This window comes from Ctenopharyngodon idella, chromosome 17 (genome assembly GCF_019924925.1).
Source record: "Ctenopharyngodon idella isolate HZGC_01 chromosome 17, HZGC01, whole genome shotgun sequence".
In the NCBI taxonomy this organism is placed as follows: Eukaryota; Metazoa; Chordata; class Actinopteri; order Cypriniformes; family Xenocyprididae; genus Ctenopharyngodon; species Ctenopharyngodon idella.
The window spans coordinates 5,376,722-5,399,320 of NC_067236.1; the positions used below are offsets into that span (position 1 = coordinate 5,376,722).

Consider the following 22,599-nt stretch of genomic DNA (forward strand, 5'->3'; position numbering starts at 1 on the left):
ATTGTAGCTGTCCAGCAATCAAAACATGTTGCATTAATTCAAATCCCTTAAACTGGACAGGCAGTCCTGGCCTTCACACTCTCTTGCACAATGGTGAGAAATGGAGAAACAGAGAGACAGTGAGCATCCTGGACCAGGTCCTGAGTTTGAGGTTTGTTTTTTGTTTGTGTCTCTTTCAGTCAGTGTAGGGATTACGCCTGTAGTCACTGTGCCCTAAGTTTCCGTACAGATGTTAGCTGGGATAGCGTTGTCATGCCAACCACAGCCTTCTGTCTGGATGACGGGGTAGTCGTGTCTTCCAAAAAAAAGCTTGCTCGCATGTACTGTATGCAGGTGTGTGTATGGTTTGGGGAGAGTCCAGTGCCATTTGTCTGATAAAAAAGCTAAAAACGGTTCAGACTCTTTCAGTAATCTGTGTTTTTGTCATGTTCTCCGTTTTTCAGTGCTAAAAATATAGTCATCACCAGTGTTGGGGAAAGTTACTTTTAAAAGTAATGCAATATTGTATTGCATTACTCCCTAAAAAAGTAACTAATTGCATTACTTAGTTACTTTTTACAAGGCTCGAAATTGCGACCATTTTAGGTCTCATATGCTCCCTAAATTTAATGTGTGCCACTTCAAAATATATTTGGGAGCATGTGTGTGAGTGCAAACAGTTGTTGAGGTGCGACCTGTTTTCATTTCTCTACAAAACGTTGGCTAATTACTGCACAGTATGATCCTGCTGTGAGCTGATACAGTAACCGGAAATGCAAATCCACGCCTGTACCATTGAGGTTTGGTTAATAAAGTGAGATTAAAGGGTTAGTTCACCCAAAAATGAAAATTCTGTCATTTATTACTCACGCTCATGCCGTTCCAGACCCGTAAGACTTTCGTTAATCTTCGGAACGCAAATTGAGATATTTTTGTTTAAATCCGATGGCTCCGTGAGGCCTACATAGGGAGCAATAACATTTCCTCTCTCAAGATCCATAAAGGTACTAAAAACATATTTAAATCAGTTCATGTGAGTACAGTGGTTCAATATTAATATTATAAAGCGACGAGAATATTTTTGGTGCGCCAAAAAAAAAAAAAAAAACGAATTATTTAGTGATGGCCGATTTCAAAACACTGCTTCAGGAAGCTTCGAAGCATAATGAATCAGCGTGTCGAATCCGCAGTTCGGAGCGCCAAAGTCACGTGATTTCAGCAGTTTGGAGGTTTGACACGCGATCCGAATCATGAATCGACACGCTGATTCATAACGCTCCGAAGCTTCCTGAAGCAGTGTTTTGAAATCGGCCATCACTAAATAAGTCTTTTTTTTTTTTTTTTTTTTTTTTTTTTGGCGCAATAAAAATATTCTCGTCGCTTTATAATATTAATATTGAGCCACTGTACTCACATGAACTGATTTAAATGTGTTTTTAGTACTTTTATGGATCTAGAGAGAAGAAATGTCATTGCTCCCTATGTAGGCCTCACAGAGCCATTGGATTTAAACAAAAATATCTTAATTTGTCAATCGTCGGTTTGGTGTGTCAGGGCAACTTTGGACCCAGACGCTGCCGACGTCAGCCAACCCCGCAGTCTGCTTTTGTCGCCACTGGTGCGTTGGCTTGGTGTGTTCCGGGGGTTAATGCGTTACCCCCAACAATGGTCATCACAGTATATTACTGATTTTACAGTTTTGAAATCTTATATATATATATATATATATATAATTAGTGTCACTTATCAGACAAAGAAATTTACCTTGTTTTAAGGATATTTAGGCCCCGTTTACACTAGTATGTTTCTGTTTTAAAGTTCTGTTTTAAAATGCATAACATTTGCTGCGGTGTCGTTTACACTACTCCGCCATTTTCGACCCTTGAAAACAGAGACTTTTGAAAACGCTGCAGAGCCCATTTTAGTTTGAAAACGCCAGGGTTGCGTTTCAGTGTAACGGAGGCCTCGTTTACACTAGTAAAAAAGCGATCCTCGTCTACACTTGCGTTTCCACAGCATTTCAGAAACGATCTCCGTCTACACTACATGGCCGAAAACGCATGTCACAATGACTGTTCATGCACACTGGGTATGCACGTACAAGTGTAAACAGTTGCCTCTTGCGCATGTAGGCAGCTGCAGTATTAAAATGCAGAGTTTAACTGCACAGTGGCTGCTAAAAATGACAACAAAGCCAGCAAAGATTGCAGTTCAGTCTACATGTTACTATTTACACGGTCGTCAAAGATACGCAGTGCGAACATGGGCAGAACATGCATCGTTTTCAAAAGTCTCGTTTTTGTCTGTTTACACTGAAACTCAACTCTGGCGTTTTCAAACTAAAACGGGCTCTGTAGCGTTCTCAAAAGTCTCCATTTTCAAGGGTCAAAAACGCTGGAGTAGTGTAAACGACAGGTGTAACTAGCAAAAGTTATGCGTTTTAAAACGAAAATGCACTAGTGTAAATGGGGCTGGAGACTTTTGAAAACGATGGCGTGGCTGCCCACGTTCGCTCTGCTTATCCTTGATGACCGTGTAAACAATAACATGGAGACTGAACTGCAATCTTTGCTGGCTTTGTTGTCATTTTTAGCAGCCATCATACAGTTAAACTCCGCATTTTTGTAATACTGCAGCTACCTACATGCACAAGAGGCAACTGTTTACACTTCTACGCGCATACCCGGTGTGCATGAATGGTCATGTGACATGTTTTCGGTCGTGTAGTGTAGACAGAGATCATTTCTGAAATGCTGTGGAAACGCCAGTGTAGACGAGGATCGTTTTCATTTTAAAACAAAATAAAAACCCACTCCTAATGTAAATGGGGCCTAATAGTTATTTTTACTGAGAAACAAGACATATATATATATATATATATATAAGAATACAATTTTTTGCACTCACTAGTTTTCCTGGGAAAAAATACTGATAATTGGTAATTATGCTGTTCTTTGGGCACACTGATCTCATAGGAGCATTTTAGGCTGTCAAAGTGCTGTAACTTGCGGCAGAGGCTTGACACATTCTCAAGTAAGACTCGGCCCATGTCACTTGCACTGGCTCTTAGTGACACAACTGATTGGTGAGGACCACCTCATTTAGTTCGTCAGGAGAGGGTGATGTCTGAAATACGAGATCTCTCACAACCATTTTTAATACTTTAACTGCTGCAGAATACTCTCTGAGCTGTAGTCCCGGCCCTGCGGGCCCTTGTTTGGGAAAGCTGATATAGGATCTGACAAGACAGGGCTTGACACAGAAATGAACTTCCCTGCTATTGTGTCCACTGACCTGGGGCCAGCTGCCTATATTTGAGGATTTTCCCATATAAAGAGGAAGAGGGGAAACATGTGTATGTGTTGACTATTATCAGTCAAATATGTAGGAGCCACGGATAGAATAGCAGGGAGTGTGTGTGCTGGGTTTAACATCAACTGGGCATCCCGTTAGTCGAAGCCATTGTGTTTGTAGAGGGGCACTTGGGTGGGTGTGTTTAGTATATGCATGGCTGATCACTCTGGTTTGTCAAATGGAGCTCCACCCGGTGTCAGAGAATTCCCAGTCCAATCCAGCATTCCTTTTCTGCCTGCTCTCCCTGTTCCTTCTCACCCGCTCACAGACACACATGATGGTGCTCAAACTTAAAAGTCAAGGGTCACACAGGAAAATCCGACCTTTATTTTAAATTGAAAATAACTTTGTGTCTCGTTTCTGTCAGCGGTGAAGGCTTTAGGGGTCAGAGACAGGGCAAGACTTATCCAGACTGCCAAAAACACCTGGAGAAAAAGATAACATTTCATTACAAGAAATACTTCAATTGTCAGTGTAGTCTGTGCAAATTGTGAGTAATCAAGTTTTTTTTTTTTTTTACGAATCTCAACCAGCCTGATACAGCAACATTGGCTCCACCAATGCAGGAAAAGTTTAGAAAACCTGTTAAAAAATAATCATACATTTTTCAATTATTTTTGGTGCCAGGAATTATATTTAACATGTTTTAATTATATTAAAAAGTATAGTATATTATATTATATTATAATACGCCAGCTCAGTATTGGCCGACGCTGTACATGTGAGCAGCAGGAGTGACTATTTTAACGATGTCTTTACTACCTTTCTGGATCTCAAAAGGTGCAATGACATTGCTGCCTATGTGTGCTTCAGAAACCCTCGGATTTCATCAAAAATATCTTAATTTGTGTTCCAAAGATGAACAAAGGTCTTATGGGTTTGGGACGATATGAGGGTGAGTATTTAATGACAGAAATTTCATTTTTGGGTGAACTAACCCTTTAAATAGATTTTTTTTTTTTTTTTTTTTTTTTTTTTTTTTTTTTTGTAAAACATATTCTAATAAGCTTTGTTTTATTTACAATTTCAAAACATCAAAACATTTTTTTACAGTGTTCCATAAGATCTCTGGGGATGTGATTTTTGTCCTCTGTGTGGTCTGATGTAGAAATAACTCTGAAAGGTCTAAACGGGGTCGATAGCTCTGGATGTCACCCTGAAGAAAAGAAGAGAGTGAGGGAAAGAGAGCGAGAGGAAGGGCAGGCATGTGCTGTGTAACGGCCACCATGTCAACGTTTGCCTTTCTGGACTGACAGGTTGTCATTTTTTTGTGACAGCATCCTGCAGACTATCCGTAATGAGCTGCTGTGAAGTCTGGAACATTCACCTGACCTTTCAGCTGCTCGCGACGTTCCGAGGTCTTCTCCTTCCATGCATCCTTGTCAAAGGGCCAAACCGCAAAACGTCAGGGGATGAACGCTGGCAGGGACATTAAAGAAAGTAAATCCAACAACAAAAACAAAGACACGGACACACTGACACCTGTCTCACTCGCATCTGTCTCACCAACAACTACACTGGACACTGATAGACAGACTCCTAGAGCTGCTCCCCCGTCGTTTAGCGGCTCCTTGCGGTTTTGGCCTTTGTTGATGTTGACGTTTACTCACCTTTGGTCACCAGAATTTATTTCACAAACAAACTCTAGTCTATGTTTGAAAGTCACAGAAAAAACCCCCAGAGTATGCAGACAAAAAAAGATCCCCACCATTTCTTAAATGACAAGAAATTCCTCGGCTCTGAGAAGTGTGACCCAGCCTCGCGCCCCCACTGTTTGGCTTTCTGCTCCAGGTCTCTGGGTAAACACCTGCTTAAAAGGCATCGCTCCTTTTTTCTCTCTTCTGTTCTTTTCGTGGCCCTCTTTCTCCTGATCATTTTGCTCTAATGACGTTTACGGATGTACTTAGACCTCCTTGTGAGTGTTTTAGACTCAGGTTATTACCACCCATGTTTACAGCTATGCTAACAAGAATCCCATTACTCCCCGCCTGTCGGGATAGAAGAATTCAAACCAAATCTCTCTCAAAGCTGTCTTTATCTAAGTGTTTAGTAAGACAGCCAGCCTGGACATTCTATTTGGAAAGAATGAATCATTCTAGAAGGATTGAGATGATTTTGTAGGGGAGTGAATCTGCATAGAAAATAATAAACAAAAAATTACAAGCATGAGATAAATACAATAGAACAAAGATGAAAATGCAATAAACAGTGCTTTGTTTTTCAGTTAAGTCTAACAGTATTCAGGTACAGAATAATCAAATTTAAAATAACACTGCAGTTTTCAATGTATAATTTAAATATAATTAATCTTTGTTAAAGCCACAAAAGTGATTATCTCGTTGTATTTGTTATGAAACTGCTCAGAGACGTGAAGGTTGAGGATCCAAACGCAGTATTTATTGAAAGGGTAATCAAAGTGCAAAAACAGGCAAAGGTCAAAACACAGGGTAAACAGTCCAAACAGGCACAGGAACACAGGCAAACAGGGAAAACCAAAAAACTGGGCAGAAAGTCAAAACAATGAACATAAGAATCAAAAGACAGCGTGCTCAGAAACGCAGTGTAGACTCATACAAGACTTTGCAATGAATGGTGGAGTGAACAGGGAGGCTTTATATAGGCTGGGCTAAACAAGGTAATGAGAAACAGCTGTAGACAATCATGGATGATGAGACCGGGCAATGAGTTATGGGTAATGTAGTCCTTGATAGAATGACAGTATGGGATGGAGTGCCCTCTGATGGCTATCAAGGGCACTCCAGCTGGTGATCCTGACAGTATTTTGTTGTTTGATTGACATAAATGACACAGACTGCAGTGGGTGTATTAGGCTGCTGTCACTTTAAGATGCACGGATCCAATACAGTGATACACATCCACCATTTTCTTTCTCAATTATTTACGTTCACGTGTGACATATGTGACTGCTGCAAGGGGCATGAGGACTGTAGATGTGGCCAGAGTAATAAAAAATAAAAGCAATAATAGAGACAGGAAGAACAGCTGATTGTCCTTGCAGTGCCAAAACCACGCGTAACCATATGTCCCCTCAGACGTGTTTGAGAACTTAAGCGTTGTTTACACTGCACGTGTCTGCAGTGCGTTACGGCTCCGGCAAGGTTTTGTTCCGTCCTCTGCGCGGTGTCATCTCACACCAGAAGCATTTCAGAAGCGAAGCGGCTGGATTTGCGAGACCACGAGATTTGCCTGTCTGTTTTCCTTGATTTTTTTCGTGTTTGTAATGGCTAAATTGTTATATTTTGTCCGGTTTAATTGTGTTTATTGTTATGCCATACTTTATTTTGGTATAGCCTACAGACGAAGTTAATACACTTAAAAGTCCAGTTATGGACAACAAGAACAAAAAAAATTCAAGATTTTCAACTTCGAATCTCTTTTCGTCAGTTTCTGGCTTCCTGGTGATGTGAAATATGACCGAGAGTTTACACAGGGTGATTATTTTGACTTTTTGTTTTGTATTTGAGCTGCGTGTCTTGGACGCGGCGTCCGTCAAAAATAGGCGAGGCGCCTATCTTTAGCGAAGCGGCGCGGCGAGACGCTTTTGGCACGCTTCTAAAACGCACCGCGGCGCTGGTCTCCATTCAGATCTCCATTCATCTTCACAACACAAATCAACATATTTTTTATGAAATCCGATGGTTTCTGAACCACACACAGGAAGACACGTTTAACATCATTGAACCATTTGAGGTCGAGAAAGGTAGTACAGACATTGTTAAAATAGTCCATGTGACTACAGTGGTTCAACCTTAATGTTATGAAGTGACGAGAATACTTTTTGTGCGCAAAAACAAAACGAAAATAATGACTTTATTCAACAATTTCTTCTCTTCCCTGTCCTCCTCTTACGTTGTTGACGTAGTGAACACAGTGCAGAGCTTCCGTGTTCTGCGTCATAACGCCGACTCATTATTGGCCGGCTCCTGCGTCAGCATCACATGCATGAGTCGTGCTGCTCACATAAACAGCGTTGGCCAATACCAAGTCAGCGTTCGGACGTAAACACGGAAGCCTGCACTGTGTTCACTACGTCAACAGTGTAAGAGTATGACAGAGAAGAGAAGAAATTGTGTGTGTGTTTACTCGGTCAGCTCTAGAAGAGAATGCATAGCATAGAGTCAGAAACTATCCAAACATGCTGACACATGCTTTCTCTCCCTCTCTTCCTTTCTCTCCCTCCAACTTTACAGTTCTCCTCCTTTAAACTCACCTCTTCTTGGAGAAAGGCTAGTAAATCCTTGCCTAGTCTCAATTAATGCTGCTAACTCATTTGAGAGTGATGGCAACTCCAGTACATGTTTGTACCGATCTTCTCTGCCTCAAACTCTCTTTTTCCCCCTCTGTCTGAACTTTTCAACTCTTAAACTCTCAATGGCCTCGCTCTCCTGCTCTCTAACAACAATTGGACTAGATTCTTCCTTTTCATCCGGTCGGGATCTCCTCGTTTTTCACACTTGTTCATTCCTTTCTCTTCTCATTTGACAGACAGACAGACCTGCCCCCCGGCCACATCACTCACACTGCCCAACTTCATTTACAGCCCTGATTGACACTTCTTACACACGCGCTCACACACACAGACATACTGTAGATGTCACATGAATAGTATTAGCTTTACCTCATTTTGAGCTGCTTGCCTGTCACTCGCTATTATTTGTCTGCTGAATGTGAATAGAGGCCTCTTTCAAAGACACTCAGGCTGTGTGTGTGTGTGTGTGCGCACCATGGCGCCACTCTGTCCTTGTGTCTCTTCAATGGCACCTTCATGTTATGTGATGTAGCCACATATTGTCTGTCACACTTGACTTGTCTCTCCCTTTTATGAGGACCTGAGAAGGTGGAGGAAAGAAATAGATGAGTGGACTGATATGATAGTGTATAAATTGTATGAAGCTGTGGTATTTCAACTGCTGAAAGCAGAGAAATGGGAATATATAGACTAATTCAGATCTTTTCTTTGCTTGCATATGGTTTTTCTGGCTGTGTTGCATTTTGAGCTTTAAGGTCATTTTGAGGTTAGTTAATGGAAATGTCTAAAATATCTCTGCTTAAAAGCCAGCTGGTATGCAGTACTTTGAAATGTAAATTTAAGCTAGTATTTCTATAGCAGAATTTCAAAAATCTTGATCTCTGGTCAAGATCAAGTAATTATGGCTTGATTATTTACATAATTGCAATGAGCCATGCAATTATGATGAGGGTGCATGATGCAAATTTCCGTAGTTTTATTGGACAGGAAAGAATGTTTTGGAGTGAGACAGACAAACCAGTTAATACCACAAAACATCATAAAATACACTGCATATTCTTTCTGACATTTGTTGTTTTCTTACCAAAAATGATGTCATTTCCTAGAGGAGGATGTTATTAAGGACATTGCTTTTGTTTAAGGGATCTTAACAAAAAACAAAGCCAAATGGAAGGTGACATTTTAAATTTCAACAATATTAAAGAAATATGTTCTGTTGTGATTTTTCTCTGATTACTGAAAATAAAAAAATGTTTAATAATTTATAATGAATCGATGGTTTTCCTTTTTGGATGTTTGTGCAGCCTAGAAAATGGCAAAATCCGACCACACTAGTGGTGAAATTACAGTAAATGACAGTAAAGACATTTGAAATGTTACAAAAGATTTCTGTTTTAAAAAAAATGCTTTATTTTTAAAAAGTGTCATGGTTTCCAAAAAAATGTTAAGCACAACTTTTTTCAACATTAATAATAATAAGAAATGTTTCTTGATCACCAAATCAGCATATTAGAATAAATTCTGAAGGATCATGTGACACTGAAGGAATGATGGGGACATAGAAATGGATAGGAATGAAGATCAAGCTGTTTTTTTGAACATGGTAGCTGATTTTTTTTGCCTAAGGTGGTCTATCCTGGGTAGTCCTAACCAGCTTGTCCAAAAATATTTGTCCAACAGTCCTTGGTTCCACCTGCTGATCAGCCAACCAGCTCGTAACTGTAAGTGACCAGCTAGAAACCATGTACATCAAAAGCTGTTTTAGCTATATTTTCCTGCAGTGTTACTGCCTTTTGAATGTTATGATGGACTTTACTCCCGCTTCTTTGCATTCTCTCTCTTCCTCTTCCTCCTCCCCCTCCTCTTCCCTGTTTATTGGGCTACTTATCACTCTTATGGAGATCACTTCCTCTCTCTCTCTCTACATCATCTTCTTTCTCCTCTGTCTTATCACCCTCCCCACAGCACTCCTGGGCATCCTCCAGTATCCCATCATGCCCTTCTGTAATCTGTGACACCATTTTGTCAGCACATCTACTTGTATGTTTGACTTCCCTGTTCCCCTTTCTGTTTCTCTCTCCTAAAGTGTTTTCCATTGTTTTGTGTCTCTATAATGTTAATGCTGATGGCCGTGGCCAGGCTGTGCCCTAGAGGACTCTGATAAGAGCTGCTGCCTTTTCTGTTTTCTTTTTGTTGTACTGTATTATATTTTCACTTCAGTAGCTTCAGGTTGAGATATAGAGGACAGAGAGAGAGGAAGAACAGAGGTGGTGATGCTGAAAGTCCACATACAAGAGGAAGTATGTATGTATGTATATGATTTATGATCAATTTATGAGTGGTGAACATAACTTAGCGATACTTCAATGTTTTGTTCTACAACGTAAATTACACTTACCATATCGACAACATAAATTCTGAAGCTGTTTTATTTTTTAAAAATGTGCATTTCTATTAAGTAACTAGATAAGAACGTTTGAAGTGCGAGTGTTTGTAGTTTACGTTGTAGAACAAAAACTTCAAGTATCGTCAAAATATGTTTACCACAGACCTTATTTTACTTATAAATTGAAAAACCCCATAGGAAAATCTCGAGAGAACCAGTGGCAAATTAGTCTTCCAGGTTTTGACGTCATCCCTGCAGCACTATAAAAGAGAGATTGATTGATAGATTGATTAAGCATTATTGTTGCAGGCCGTTTCGTACATTTGTAAGGGGCCATTCACACAGAAAGCTTTTTTCTGCATTTAAAAATGCAAGACAGGGCAGTGGAATGAAAAAACACAATGTCTAGAGACAGAAACGTTGTCAGTGCGAAAACTCGACACCAGCTTGCTGTCTATGTGCGTAATGTGTGAAACCTAATAACATGTACCAAAATCACAGCAAGTGTCAGGAAAAGGGTGTTATGATTTTTTTTGAAAGGGGAAGAGTGAGAGGTGAAGGGTTAAGATTAAATTAAAATGCCTTTTTGAGGGGTGTTTGGGGGGGCTGCAGTTCTTCACTTCTGGCAGTTTCCGTTGTCTATAATTTCAGCTGTCATTCCAGGTTAGATGGGACACTTTTACTTGTGTCTTTGACTGAAGAGAGTTTAGAGGAGAGTGGGAGAGAGCGAGGGAAAGTCAAGAGAGGACATGTCTGCTTTTCCCTCACTCATCTCCTGAAATCAGCAGGTGCATCTCTCTCCACTCTCCGTTATGACCCTGGATAGGGGCATGGGGTCACCAGGGGTCAATCACTTGCTGATGATTTTCTTTCCGTCTTTTCCGCTGCAGTCAGCTAAACTGCATTGGTTATCTGCGCTCGCCCTGCTGCACGTGAATTCACCGGCCTGACCTTTTTAATTTCATCTGACATTTTTTATTATTCAATTTGCCCTGTATTCTCGCACGTCGCTAAGGTCCTGTTGCTTTGAAAAAAGTCAAATGAAATAGAATAAAAAAATGTAGAGTTGCTTGATTGCATTAAATAAATCGAAGGATGGCGGTGTGGATGATAATTGACTATGAAGGGCAGAACTAAAGGTACAGTTAAAACGAAAGTGCCATAAATGAGGAATGATAAATTTAATCTCGTCCTGATTAAATAAGTGAAAAGAGGAACAACGTCTCTTTGGGGTCGACCATTGGGCAAACAGAAAGATTGCCTGACGGACTCATCCTTTGCTCAGGTTGAATATTAATGTGAATACGTCTGTGTTAAAGAGAGAAAAAGAGGGAAAGAGCACCGATAAGACTTTGATAAAGATTCGTTTTCCCAGGGATTTAATTATGTTGCCTTTTAAATCGGAGCAGGACCGGAGGGCCAGATGCTCCCTGTCCTTGTTGTAAAACATTCTCAGTACTGTTTGACTTTAAAGTTCACCTGCTTTGACAAATCTAATTTGTAATTTAGAGACTTATGGCAAGCGTACAAGTGCAACATGTTTTTCATAGGCCTCCTTAAAGGGATAGTTCACACAAAAATGAAAATTATCCCATGATTTACTTTCCCTCAAGCCATCCTAGGTGTATATGACTATCTACTTCAGACGAGCACAATCGGAGATATATTTAAAAATATCCTGCTCTTCCAAGCTTTATAATGGTAGTAAACAGGGGGGCCACATTTTGAAGCCCGAAAACATGCATCCATTCATCGTAAATATAATCCATACAGCTCCAGGGGGTTAATAAAGGCCTTCTGAAGTGAAGCGAATGGTTTTTGTAAAAAAAACAAAAAAAAAACATATTTGTAACTTTAATAAGTATAATAACTAGCTTCCAGCAGACGGTCATGCGCATCGATTTGCAGTGGAAGAGTAACCCCTGACCCGACACATGATGCAATGATGAACATGGAATCTCAGAGGATAGAGCAAAACAAAACACCGGTCACGAATTAGAAGTCTAAAATGAGAAATTTTAAAGAGAAATGTCGGAGGATTGAGTTTGTTGCCCAGCCCTATTTGTTTAAACCGTGAGAGGCTTCTAAGATTACGATCCTCCTACATCCTGCGTCATACATCGCTTCAGGGGGTTACTCATTTGGCACAAGTTGACTTGTGCAGTATGGGTATGGTTGTCTGGTGGAAGCTAGTTTTTAATTATAAAGTTTTAAATATGGATATTTTTCTTACAAAAACCCATCGCTTCGCTTCAGAAAGCCTTTATTAACCCACTGGAGCCGTATGGATCATATTTATGATTGATGGATGCATTATTTTGGGGGGGGCTTCAAAACAGTCCCACCGTTCACTACCATTATAAATCTGGGTAGAGCCAGGATTTTTTTAAATGTGTCTCCGATTGTGTTCGTCTGAAAGAAGATATTCATATACACCTAGAATGGCTTGAGGGTGAGTAAATCAGGGAATAATTTTGATTTTTGGGTGAACTATACCTTTAATACCTGGCATTAATGTGTTTTCAGTGATTGGATTGCACTTGACCGTACTGTACATGTACCCAAGGCACATTGTGATAAGTTTCTAATAATGAGACCTCACTCGGACCTGTTTAAGGATGGTTTAATACATCCTTGCTGAATAAAAGTATTAATTTCTTTAAAAAAAAAAAAATTGTACATACTCCAAATGTTTGAATGGTAGTGTATACATCAAACATAATGTATAACACAATAAAAAGTAAGGGCAGATCTTTATAGAAATAACCACTTACAGTATACATCATTATACCTCATTTTATGGTGATGCACGCTTGGTAGGTTTGGCTGATTGACTGAGGTCAAAGTCTCAACTGCTCTTTATCTGCTTCCTTTGAACAGATCTCAGGTAGACTGACTGTGTTCCTCAGCTCACCCCAGTGTTTAGACAGGCAGTAGGATACGTCTACCTGAGGGGAAGATATACGACTAGAAGAGGTAGAGAACATGTTGGCCCCAGGATCAGGATTAGAGTTAGTTTGACAGCTGCCTAGGTTCCTGTAAGTTCAGGAACAGCTACAGACTTGAATCTCTCCAATAGGAGTTTACTAAATAAAAAATTGTCCTAAACTTTTGATGAGAAATTTAGATTTGATTGCTTGGTATGGTTAGCATATGTGTTTAACTGCGGTGCTTATGAATAAGTCACAGGTTTAAGTCAAGGTTCAGTAATTTCACAATTCTCCCATGTCTATCAAATAAAGCAAAAATTGATGAATTATAAATATATACAGTTCTGCTCATAAGTTTGCATACCCCTTGCAGAGCTGGTTGGTGTACATATATCCAAATAGAGGGTTGTCAGCAGTATTTGTTCAAACTTTTTTTCAGGAATTTTCAGTATTATTTGCTACTAAATAAAATGTCTAATTTAAGTATAACTTAATGGGTGTGTTAAATATTTTAACATCTGTTTTAGTTTTTATTTATTCTTGTTCTACATGTTAAATATTATCTTTTTCTTTACAGACTTCTTATGGACACTAGTGCTGGGCGGTTTGACCAAAAATCTCTATAACAATTTTTTTTATTTATTTTTTTTTTATATAAAGATGCTGGTGGTTTCATGGTAGGCCTATGTCAGTTTTTTGCACTGGACCTTTATTTTGCCATATTTTACTGTCAGGAGTACAGGGAATATATAATATAAACATTGTAAGGACAATTAAAAAATAATTGTAATCAAATCAGTTCATAAAGCTAACAATTTAGTTTAAAATGTAATCAAATAATTTAATTAAATTAATAATATTATAAGTAGGCTACATTTTTACTGTGCAATTTCTGTAATTTCAATGAAGACCTTTGAGTTTGTGTTTTAATAAACGGTGTTTATTATTATTATTATTATTATTATTATTATTTCATCTCTATTAATTAAAGTATACTCGATTGTACAATAGTATATTTCTGTTATTTCAAGTTATACCGAACTTTTATTTTGACAGGGTCATGAAGACCTTTGACTTCCTATGTATATGGTAGGACAAATGTCGATAGTTTTATCAAATTAAACGGTGAAATGTTCATAAAGTGACCCTAAGAGCAGCTCTGCAGATGAAGTTCATGTATAGTGAGTGAGAGAGCAGACACTGAAATCATCGCGAGCGTCACGCGTGCTTCAGTATGTGTAGTAGTAGACTTCAAATTTCAATAGCAGTCTTTTTTAGCTTTAATATTCACAGACACTAGTCCGTATCGATATCTGATTCATTGTACAGCCCGACTTTTGATTTATTCATCCAAAAATTGCCAAATTCTGTGACGTTCAGCTTTATACAGTAAGTTCTATTTGTGACTGGATTCCGTGATTTCATCCGTGTTTTCTGCATCGCGGAAATCATATGGCTCTACATGGTATTTGCAGTATTAAAGAGAGATCGTTTTGTGAGTTATTTATTGTTGTGTTATAAAGTTGTTTCCATTAGTGTAAGAAGGGCAGTTAATAGAAGTCTGCTCTCTATACGCTCCACATTGCGCTTCATGGCCATTAGAAACAGCAGCTGTTTCAGCTACACACCGTATGGCGGTTTTTGAAAAATACATATGGGTCTCGAAATTGAAACCGGTATACCATATGAACCGGTATACCGCCCAGCACTAATGGCCACACTAGCTTTTTTGACTGTCTTTTAAGATTTTAGGTCTAGATTCAAGCAAGCACGCACACACACACACTAGAGGAGACCTGCACATGATTTTTTTTCTGGAGCTCTTGTGAGAGCGTGTGAGTTCTCAGCTCTCAGGGAGATCAAAGACAAACCTCTCACAGCTAAATCATCCATCACACAAAATCATACAAACAAGCCAATAAATGCTGCCCAGTGAAGGAGAAATAGATTATTTATTTATTTTGGTTTTTTCATAAATGGCTTGCCTCTCTCTCACACACACACTACAGACACAGAAGAGGCCTGTCACAGACAGATGATGCACTTGTCAGATTTCTCAAAGGATCACTGAAGTGTTTTTCACACACCAAAAATAGCATTTACACATTTCTCCTTCTAATTTAAGAGAGCTGGCCGGTCTCATTGAGAGAAGGAGAACCAGAACTGCGGATGGAGATTTAATCTCATGCCCTGCACAAAACTATCCCTTTCTCCACAAACTAACATCCTCTGCATACACACACACCTGAAACAATGCAGTGAAACAATCACTAAGAACTCTCAGACAGCCAATTAAACCTTCAGTCACAATTATTCAAAAAAGCCATTTCAAAAACACTAGACGATGAGCAGTCCCTAAAGCTGCTATTCAGTGTGGCATAGAAAGGGTTGTGTTTGTCCCACTGGCTGACCTCTCTTTTGTTCTTCCCCAGATCAGTAAATACTGCTTCTTAATTTGCTCGCACACAGCACAATAAAAGCCCATTAACTCATGCAAATGTGCGGCCACTCCAGCAGCTTGCCACGGCCGGCCGGCACTGCTGTGTTCACGATACTGTGGCATCTGCAGCGTGGCACTCTGGGACGTGCCCGCTGACACCGTGAACGAGCGCACAGGGAGCGCTGTGTCTCTGGTGAGTGCCAGGAAGGCAGTGTGCGCTGTGTTTTGATAAGCAGTTTTGCTAATTTGCCATTCAGGTCATTCACATGTCTTAATTTAGGTGGAACAATGAGACTAATTGTCTCTTTTTTGTTTCATGCGAAGTGCTTCTGCGGCCTGTCTTGCGAAACGCAGCCTTGCATCGCCCTGATGTCAAAAGTAAAGATGCAATTCTGTCTCATTTTCAAGCTTATCTTGGCCTATTTGAAACAGGGTCATCAAAAATGAGCCTTACGCCTGACTGTCCATCTTAAAGTGTGAATTGAAGCTGTGGAGAAATTGGGTTTCTGTCGGGGAGAGAGAGAAAGAGCTGACTCGCTCTAAAAGCTGGTGAGAAGATGAAAGAATCCTCTTATGTCAGTAAACTTGTTAAGAGGCTGTGCTGGGGACAGCGTTTTCCCAACATTTTTTATTTTTTTTTGGTCTAGCGTTATTTTATGTTTGTGGTAAATTTTATTTATTTATTTATTTGGGAAAGTGGCAGAATTTTTTGCCCTTCTCTCTTTCTCTTTCTCCCTCTCCCCCTCTGTTAGCCCAGGCCTCGAGATAAGACTTGGCATGCTCAGCGTTAACCCTGTGACACAGACAGAAAGCAGGGATGCTGCTCTTCCTTCAATATGACATTAGATTTAATTTTTTCTGCAACCTTTAGCCATCCAAACAGGTCATACGGATAGATAGACGGCTGGACCAAGAATATTTGAAAGTTATGTTTGTTCGCAGTCAAACTCCATGTTTCTGCTGAAGCAGTCAGTGCACATACTCCAGACATACCGTTTCACTCATATGGGTGTCGGAGGTTCGTATCCGGCATGCCCTGATCTCATTTTCAAGTATTTTTGCACAATAATTTTTCTGTAATTCTCCACTATCACTCATTAGTCGTGTTTCCATCCACCTATTTTTATGCAAATTGTAGGATATCGTTTAAAAATCGCTGGATGGGTGTCGGAGGTTAGTATCCGACATGCCCTGATCTCATTTCCACATATTTTTGCTCAGTAATTTTCTGTAATTCTCCACTATCACTCATTAGCCGTGTTTCCACCCACCTATTTTTATGCAAATTGTAGGATATCATTTAAAAATCGCTGAATGGAAACACCAAGATGCGCATAAATTCTAAAAATGTGCATAAAAACATTATGCAAACAATTGAGCCATATATATTTCTTATCCAATAAGAAGACATACGCATGATGGAAACACATTTACCGAATAAATCATTGGATGCGCAATAAAAAAAACTCACATGACTTTGCCTCAACAGAGTATGTGATTGATTGAATAACTTGACTAACCAGCAGATCAGTTTCATTGCACAGCATCTCAAATGTTGGTTTGATCATTCAGAAATGCCGGAGCCAATGTTTGTCATCAGAATGATTTGGTATAATGACCTCCCGGAAAAGACACAGTTGCTTCCCTGATTGTAGCAACTTCCATTTTTATTAGATATTTTGCTCCAATTACTCGGAAAGTGACCATTTTGTTCTCTTGAACACATGGAATGGAAATAGTGCTTTATGCGCAAATGTTTTATGCGATTTTCCAATTTTGCGCCTAAGTTAAATTAGCAACTTTTGATGGAAAAATACCTATTGAATGATGGGAGTGTTTACTTTTTGATATATTAAGATTTCATGCCACTTTGTCATGTGTCTAGCTAAATTCATTGCCTTAACTTGATTATTTTTAACACTGCTGTGGCACCTTCATCCTTGGGTTTCTCAGTGTTTTTGACAACTCATCCTTTTCCATCCTTTAGCACAAAAGCTAATTTGGCAGACTTTTTACTATGAACAAAAGTAGGAATGTATAAATATTAAAATTCTGCCCGATAACAATATAATTGTTAATTATTTGTATATACTGTCCAATAACTGATAAATTCTGAAAAAGTGAAATAATAATAATTCAAATATTTTTATACTATTTAATTAAATAACTTAAAAACAAAACACAAATTCTAAGTGAATTTAGGCATAACAACATTAGAATGTACAGTATGAAAAATGGATATTTGTTGTGAAATTGGCTAAAGATTACATGTGACAGTGTTGTTAAATTGTTTTTAAAGTTAAACTTTAAGTAAGCTTTGAGGAAACGAGCATGCACAATTAAATACTATCAACCAATGTTGGCTGTTACTCTCTAATTTCAGCTGGTAACTGATGTAGTACTGATATATTCTGTGTCTCTAAATAAAAGTATCTGCCAAATGAATAAATGTTATTCTAATCTAGTAATTAAAGTGGATGGTATATAAAATGAGACACACTACTATCTATTAAATAGGTTTTTGGGGGGTAACATGTCCACCATCTGCTGCTGACTGGCATCTAATGTTTGTGTAGGAATGAATATACAAATCTTTTGAATGCCATCTGTGTGAGAAAGAAAGAAGTGTGTATGTTTGTGTCTTTGTGTTGCAGCCCACTGGTCCAGGGAGTTGTCACAGTCTGTTTGTGTGTGTGGAGGAGACAGAGGTATGTTCACCTTGTTGAGACGTGCAGAGGTGTTCCACACTGTGCTGACACCTGGCACAGAGCTCTGGCTCAAACCCAGACACACAGCATGAGCGAGTGTGTGTGTGATTGTGTGTTTGAAGGAAACAGAGAGTGTGTGAGTGGTGTCATAGTCTGGTGTGTGTGCCAGCATGTTGTGTCAGTAAGCACCCTTGAGATGCATATGTTTATCTGCGTAGAGGATTCATCCTTTTTCATTTCCTTTAAGTTAATGTGTTTTTGCATGTGTTCAGAAGTGTGCTCCTTTTTTTTTTTTAGTTTGAACCGAAGGTGCCAAAAACTAGTTATAGTCAGAAAACAATCCTTCCTATCGCTCCAGCTCTCTGTGGTGATATGAAAAGCACAGTGCAGGGCTCTTGTTGCATATCTCCACTATTGTTGTCTGCCCTTCCTCTTTCTCACTGGCTCTCTCCCTGTTTAGACAGACTCCTGTTTGAGTTTGATCAGATGTCGTTCTGCCTGGCGGAGCTGCACTTGTGGTCCTTCAGGAACAGCCTGCATGTCCCAGGTAATTAAAACGCACTGGACGTCTCTCTTTCACACATTCGGTTGCCTCTCATACAGTATGTATGTTCCTGCTATCTCCCCTTTGCTGTCTTCTTTTCTTCTCATTAAATGTACCCGTCCGCCTCTCTCTGACTTTGTCTTGTGTAATATTGAATATTAGTTCTTTCAGAGCCTGTTAAACTGCTGTGTCACACACTTATGGTGGTTATTATTACACCAGAGCAGTTAGTCTTTTTATTACAGACATTCTGTGGCCTATAATTAAATTTATGGCTCCCATAATTATAGCTTTTAAGAGGCAGTTTGTGATAAATACTTCATAACGCACCATTTCAATTTGTCGTGCCTTTGTTTTTGTTCTTTTAATGGTGCTTTATTGTAAAACTATTCACATCCTCTGCTCCCGTTTTAACCCTTTTGATTGTTTGTTCCTTCTTCACCCTTTGGTTCTTCTTCTTGGGTATTCTGGTATACTGGAAGTGTGTGTAAGGGCAATGTGTATTTTGCTTTTTCTCACAGACGAGTCCAGTTATCAGTTATTTGGAAAATCCTGTGATAACAGGATTGTACGCATGCATGTTTGTGTACATGCGTTATATTGTGTTCTGCAATCTGTTTGCAAGCATTTGTATGTGATTGCAGCTCTATCGCCTGTAGCCAGCCCTCCTGACCAGCAAGGGAATGAAACACGCGGTGAATCCGTCAGTGTGTGTGAATGAAAACTTTGAAAATTATGCATCAACATGGATGCAGGGGTGGATGGAAATGGTGTAGAGTCCATCTTTATTTGTAATACCATGTCAAAGGTACACAGTAAATCCAATGTAAAGTCAGACATTCTAGGTGCTCACATATTTTCGTTATGTGTATGCACCTTTTCAATTCTTCTAGACAGGACATATTTTTGCTGTTTGTCGCTAACAAACCAGTGTTTTATTTTGTATTCAAATAAACTCCTCCTTCCCTCTTTTGATTTGCCTTTTCACAGATAAAGATATTGGCACATACCAACTCTATGAAAAAGGAGAACCAGGTATGCATCTTTCTTAAATGACTTTCTAATTCATTCACAATCCTTATTTTTTCATAAAATTTTAAAAACTTTTTTTGTGTCATTTGAAATTTTCAATATAGGAATTACCAATAACATGCAAGTATAAATAGCTATACAAAATAAGAACTTTTAGTTCATTCCTCCTGTCTGAATCACAGTATTTCTGTGTAAATGTCTCTTTAACTCTTGATTGAAGTTCACTGAATGACACTTCAGTGTTTTTTCCTCATGTTTTTGTTACTCAACACCAGACACACATGGAATCTTACCTCACATAACTCACAGAATTGTAACATCCGTAATTCACAAAGTTCTACAAATCACTCTGCACCTTTTTGCTATTTTTTTCTTAACTCGTTATTTAATTTGATTATACCTTCAGCTACCAGAAAGCATTCAGTGCTATCAGCAACATTTTAATCTATTCAATATTTAAAGATTTGCCCCTAAAATAAGCTTAGAAACAGCCGCAGATTGTGTGTGGGCCTGCTCATCACTCTTACAGATGTTCTCTAAATGCTTCTGGGCAAATGAAGTGCCACCAGGTTTCTTGAGGTTTTTTTTTTTTAATGTGTCACAGATTAAACATTTAATAATCCAGACCCCTCATGAGAGGATACATCCAGCTCTGAAACGTGAAAAGCTTACTGATTTAAACAATGACAAAATTATATTATTCATTTTTAATACTTCAGACTTGAAAGGTTTTGTTTGTTCCAATGTTTCATACGATAAAGTCTTATAATCTGAGAAAACACAAAGGCTTTGATGTTTAAAGACTTTCAGATGGTTAAAGTCTTATTGATTTAAAGTCTCAGAGAATTAAGGAGGAGGGATGTAATAATGCAGTGTTAGTTTATTTCTCATACCTACTGTTTATTAATAATAGAGATCAAAGTTTTAATGTTAAACGTGTAAAAATAGCATACAAACATGCCTGCATAAGTCATTCTGTTAATGTGTGTTCATATGAGTGACCATTTATTTCTGTATTATTATGAAATCATCATAACTGTCTCTGATGGTAATTTATTTCGATATTTTATCTCTCTCATCTCCCATTTATGATTCACGCAAGGAATGAAACATGAATTACTGCAAAAACCTGCCGTGTATTATTTATACTTTACAATGCAGCAATATAAAATTTGATATTTCTATAAATTGAGTTTCTGTTTGAATGTGGAAGCTGCTGTTTCTCACAGCCTCCAGCAGAGGGCGAAGGAGACCCATGCTTTTGTAAGAAAAGGGGGCTCTTCACCCCTCTATCCCGTAGCAGATGTGTGTGTCTGGGGCAGGCAGGGGCAGAATGTCTCTTATCTGATTAGCAGCAGTAATCCTGGAGCTGTCCAGCAGGTCCAGGCCTCCAGCAGAGAGTGGCAGTGCTCCTGTAGAGCAAGGCAGGGAAGGAGGCTGTCTGGCTTGGCCACTGAGGGCTAGAGATTGGGACTGTGGGGTGAGATGGGGCTTAAGGTGTGATGCTATAGCACAGTGAAGAGAGAGCATGCTGACAAAGCAGGAGTTTGGTCTTGCCTCAGTCATTTTTGTCTTTTGACATACCTGTCTCTCTCACTGTATGAGTCAGTGTTTTTCTCTTTCTGACAAACACACACACACTGGGGCGAGATGACAACTGAGTGACCATATGCTGAGAAAGACACATACAGTATATGGGTGTTGCTTAAACTATGGACACTTTTATGTGGCAGGAATTTATTTTTATTCTTTTTCTTTTTTTGAAGGTTACTTTAAAATGTCTTAGAAATGTCTTACCATTCCTTCATTTGTTTATTTTTAGTTAAAGATGATATATTTTTTTACTTTGTCCCAAACTTTTGAACTTAAACAATGAAAGTTTACTGGAAAAATACTAATTATTACATTTTAAAAACTATAATATTTTAAACAAAGAGTGAAATAGACAAACATTTTAATATCCATTGTATGAAAATTATTTATATACATTTTACACATTTTACAACTGTCCTTTAATTGTGATTTCCATCATACCCAACAGTTCTGCCACTAAAGTTTTATTAAAAAATTCTGTACTTTGTAACCAAGAACACAAAAGTGTCAGTCAAGAGTAATGAAGTGCCATTAAGATAAATGTCAGTTGTGTTTAATTACAGTGCTTTCATTATCTGCCATTTCCAGTAAAGGTGTTATTTTGTCAAATTATGCAAAAGGTGTGAAAATGTTATTTAATTGTGTGTATTTTAGTATCCTATAAAAATTAGCCTTTACAGGACAAAGGAGTCTGCATTTTATAACAAAAATATTTAAATGTTTTTTTAAAAAAAAAAAATCACAAGTTTATTTTTAATGACATTTTTTAAATGACTCTGGTGGAAGTGAGTTCAATGAAAAAAAAAATCTGTGATGCATTCATCACTGTATATTGTTAGTAGACGAATTAAACTGGTTAGCATGTGAAAAGTTTACTTTCAACACAGGGCCAAAACACCCACATATGCACATACAACTCTCTTTTGCATCCTTTCTGAAGATTAAAAAATCATAAAAAATGGTTCTTACAATGTTTTCTTCTTCTTTGTGCAGCCTCTTCTACAGATCAGCATTACTACAATGAGAAACAGCAGTTTGCAGACAGTAAGTAATCCATCATCGAACAATTAACCTTCATGTCAATGATCATATTAGCTCATTATTTAAGAACATTGGTTTGCATGTTACTAAAGCAACACTAATTTAAATTGTGCTTCAGATGCCTGGAAAATGAAGTGCCCCATTACTGCAAATCTGACAAATATTAAACATCACTCCATTTTCCCTCCACTTCTTTAACCCTCAAGAGTCTGACGCAACATTAATGAAGAAGAATGAGATTAAAAAATGCTGCATAAGGCTACAAGTCACGATGATGGATATAGACTTTCTGCAATTATTAGACTTCATTAACATTCTCGGT

The 22,599-nt window shown here is 38.6% G+C and overlaps 1 protein-coding gene across 5 annotated transcripts in view; it reads left to right on the plus strand.

The window, feature by feature from the left end:
• The window catches only part of wdpcp (WD repeat containing planar cell polarity effector), a 69,838-nt gene that overhangs the window by 5,154 nt on the left and 42,085 nt on the right, over window positions 1–22,599 (plus strand). For 2 of the 5 annotated variants that reach the window (XM_051867135.1, XM_051867131.1), the window contains exons 2-4: window positions 18,528–18,614; window positions 19,602–19,646; window positions 22,230–22,280. In XM_051867135.1, the coding sequence (XP_051723095.1) occupies window positions 18,554–18,614; window positions 19,602–19,646; window positions 22,230–22,280 (157 nt within the window). In that variant the 5' untranslated portion in view covers window positions 18,528–18,553. Of the gene's footprint in view, window positions 1–9,303; window positions 9,325–18,013; window positions 18,068–18,527; window positions 18,615–19,601; window positions 19,647–22,229; window positions 22,281–22,599 lie in introns of those variants that run through there. The other 3 variants (XM_051867132.1, XM_051867134.1, XM_051867133.1) reach the window with 3 other exon arrangements.